At 39.9% G+C, this 3,430-nt stretch overlaps 1 protein-coding gene across 1 annotated transcript in view; it reads left to right on the top strand.

Moving 5' to 3' along the window:
- Positions 1-3,197, top strand: part of ADPRM (ADP-ribose/CDP-alcohol diphosphatase, manganese dependent) — a 6,471-nt gene extending 3,274 nt beyond the window's left edge. Inside the window, exon 3 of the mRNA XM_007948044.2 lies at positions 2,908-3,197. Within this exon, the coding sequence (XP_007946235.1) occupies positions 2,908-3,197 (290 nt within the window). The remainder of the gene's footprint in view (positions 1-2,907) is intronic.
- Positions 3,198-3,430: the final 233 nt, after the last annotated feature.

The raw sequence follows: 3,430 nt of genomic DNA on the forward strand, positions 1-3,430 counted from the left end.
AGAGAGTGGGCACCTCCCAGAACATTGTTTTGTGCCACTCCCAACAGAAATACTCCAGGTGGACACCTTCAGCAATCAGGAGCTCCTCAGTTGCTCATAGAAAATCCCACCTTGGAGTTTACAAAGACTTATGGGTAGAAAAGCCACACTAAATAATTTACTACACCACAACATGTGTGCACACATATGCACACAGACACACACAAGAAGAGCTGGATTCACATTTGGCTGGTGTATATGGTTTGGGGCTGAGACCAGAGCCTTTGTTCTAGAATTGATGTGCCACAATGGAATGGGTGAGAAGACTGAACTGAGATTCAGAAGGACTGGATGCCATCCTAACCCTTATTTACGTAAGGTTTGGGAACCTGGATAAATATCTAACCTACATACTGTGGTTTTCTCAGTATTGCATAAAAAAAAAGCTGTTAAGTATGAAAACACTTAGAGAAAGGTGAGGCTATTCATATGGTTGATACTATAACATATTGCCAAAAGGGTATGGAGACAGCGTCCTCCAGCCTCTTGTAACTTCACAGGGAGGAGAGAATCACCCACCATCTTCATAGTCAGTCCAATGCTGTTTCCTATCAGGCGGAGGTCAGACATGCCACCATCCTCTAACCTTTTTGCCAATTCTGGCACTAGTTATCTCCTTCACAGCATTCTACTTCTCTGCTGAGTTTGATAATTTGTTGCAGTGGCCACACAGAACTCAACAAACAATACTCATGATTATGCAGTTTATTAAGTAAGCAACAGGTTACACTTCAGGTTCAGGAACACTCAGGATATAGTTTGTCCATCAGGACAGCCTTCCCTTAGCCATGCCCACAGGCATTCCACTCTCTGGTTCTCAGCCTCTCGGACTGGCCTCTACCCTACTAGGGCAAGTGTTAACAAAGCTCTTTCAGCTTTGCCAGTGGGTACACCTAGTGCACCCCACCCTGCCAGCAAGCCTCCTGCCCAAAGGCACTCAGCTTTCTCGCTCTGTGGGCCAGCAAAGCCATAGCTCTGTGATTCCAGTCTGTCAGTTCCATTGCCTCTGTTTCTGCTCTTTGCCAGCACAGAAATCTTGGGTCCAGAATGTGCTTCACTCATGGCTGTTCTTTTTGTCTTGATGATAGTGAAATCCCACTTTCTGCCTCTAGGAGGGCTCATTTTAAGCCTAGTGGAATGACAGAACTGACCAATCCCCGCATTAGGATTTCATACACCTTATTTCCATGGTCCCACCCCTAAAACGCTGCCATGTACTTTGTTTACATTATTAGCAATCTATCTAATCCCCCTGGTGGGCCACAAGCACCTTATATTTTCATAGTTCTACCTAGTCATCTGGTGGGAGTCACAAAGACCATGGCTACAAGAGCCATACCAAGTAAGTCACTTCACCACATATGTATAAATGTAATTTTTACTTATTAGTCTTACAATGATATGAGAAAAACATAGAGATGGAATGTTTCTGCTGTCACTGGAGTATTAAATGTCATTCAGGGCTTGGAAAATATAAGGGGCCCTTACAGATCATTGGCATACATGTGACAGTATTTGGCTGCTTTGCAATAAGGGATCTCAAAACTGGCATACTTCTTGACTTATATCTGCTTTTTAGTTTTCCACTGCCAGCTTTTAACTATTATTTAAGGAATACTAGAGCTAAAAGAAACCTAGAGATCATACAGCCAAACATCTTTCTTTTAAAGTTAAGCAAATGAAGGCCCAAAAAGATTGAACTACATAGCTAAAATCCTATAGCTACTTATAGAACTGAGAGTGAAATCCATGTTTTATGATCCAGCCCCTTTTCCTACTCTATCTCATAATATTTACATTATTTTTTATTGCTGTCAATAATAAAAAGTAGCTAAACCAATCTTTAACAACTGAGTAAAATTTTCTTATAGTAAAGTTTAAAATGTTTAATAGAAATTTTCTTCTCTGTTTGCTTTTTTAACTTTCATTTTGGCTACTCAGAGGTCATTTTGCCTACTTTTTGAATTTTGGGTATGCACTTGGAAGGACAGAATTGCCATTAGCTAAGATGGCGGTATGTTACAGGAGGAGAGGGCTTTAGAGAGTGGGGTCAGGAGTTCATATTTGGATATAGTAAGTTTAAATTTAGGAATAAAAATGAACAGTAACAAAAAAAAAAAAAAAGAAAATTGACTTAATGGGCAGAAGCAATGACCATTGAGCTACTGAACCTGTACTTCAGAGTAAAGGCTGTGGCTTAATATATGTCTGGGCATGAGGAATTGAAACTATTCCTGACACTATTTCCACATATTTAGTGTGGGATCTATAATAAGTATTCCCTGATTTAATTCAGTTTTCTCATCTCATCTGTAAAGTAGGTATGGCTACCTCCATTTCATGGAGGTATTAGGAAGAAAAACAGTTTTAAAATGGCATAAACTATTTTTAAGGCATTGAGTGTATAAAATGACACATAATCCATGACGTTCTACCTAAACTCTTTTTGTAGGATTCTATCTTTCTGTGTATGTAAAATTCATATTCAAGGAAATCTATGAGATTAGATTCCAGTGTAGCATCTGCCTGATTTCTGGCCAGTTCTGCAAACTGGCCTACACAGGAAGCTCTTGATTTCCCTCAGTACTCTCACATTATGACACTCTGTGTAGGGCACAGAAATCTCAGGGTTTCTGCCTTTATAGCATTTTCTTCTGTCTCGTATGTGAACTGTCTAACCTTTCTTTCTGTGCTTCAGAAACTGTAGATTACATAGTTCTTCATGTACCTGAATCCTCTCTGATCTCAATCCATTTGGATTATGAGGTGGCATCATGTACTTTTTTTTGAGTACTGGCGTTTAGCCATTTATATGATGAAAGTGTTATATCTTAACTGATTTGTAACTCTTTTTTCTTTGACTAACAGGCCATCTTCCCATTTACCCAGAGTCCTCAGACAGTGTGTGCCTTGCCTGGAATTACAGAGACGCCCTTGAAGTCATTTGGTCTCATGAATGTGTAGTATGCTTCTTTGCTGGTCACACTCATGATGGTGGATACTCAGAGGATCCTTTTGGTGTACACCATGTCAGTCTAGAAGGGGTCATTGAAACGGCACCAGACAGCCAAGCCTTTGGCACAGTTGATGTCTATCCTGATAAAATGATGTTGAAAGGGAGAGGCAGAGTTCCAAGCAGAATTATGAATTATAAGTAAGAAAAAGCTTTGCAGTTTTAGTCTGATTTATATTGTTTACCTTAGTAGAAAGAAAATGACTTAGCTTTTGCATTTGCCCCTAAGCCCCAAAAAACCCACAAAAACAGTAATCCTCAGTGCCATTGTTTAGTATTGTGCCTGCATAATAAAATGCATTTTTGGCTTCAGTGTGCATTGTTGTTGTTATGTTGTTAAGTGCCGTCGAGTCGTCTCTGACTCACAGCGACCCTATG

The sequence above is a fragment of the Orycteropus afer genome, unplaced genomic scaffold (genome assembly GCF_000298275.1).
Source record: "Orycteropus afer afer isolate SDZICR_OR568_19922 unplaced genomic scaffold, OryAfe1.0 scaffold00199, whole genome shotgun sequence".
In the NCBI taxonomy this organism is placed as follows: domain Eukaryota; kingdom Metazoa; phylum Chordata; class Mammalia; order Tubulidentata; family Orycteropodidae; genus Orycteropus; species Orycteropus afer.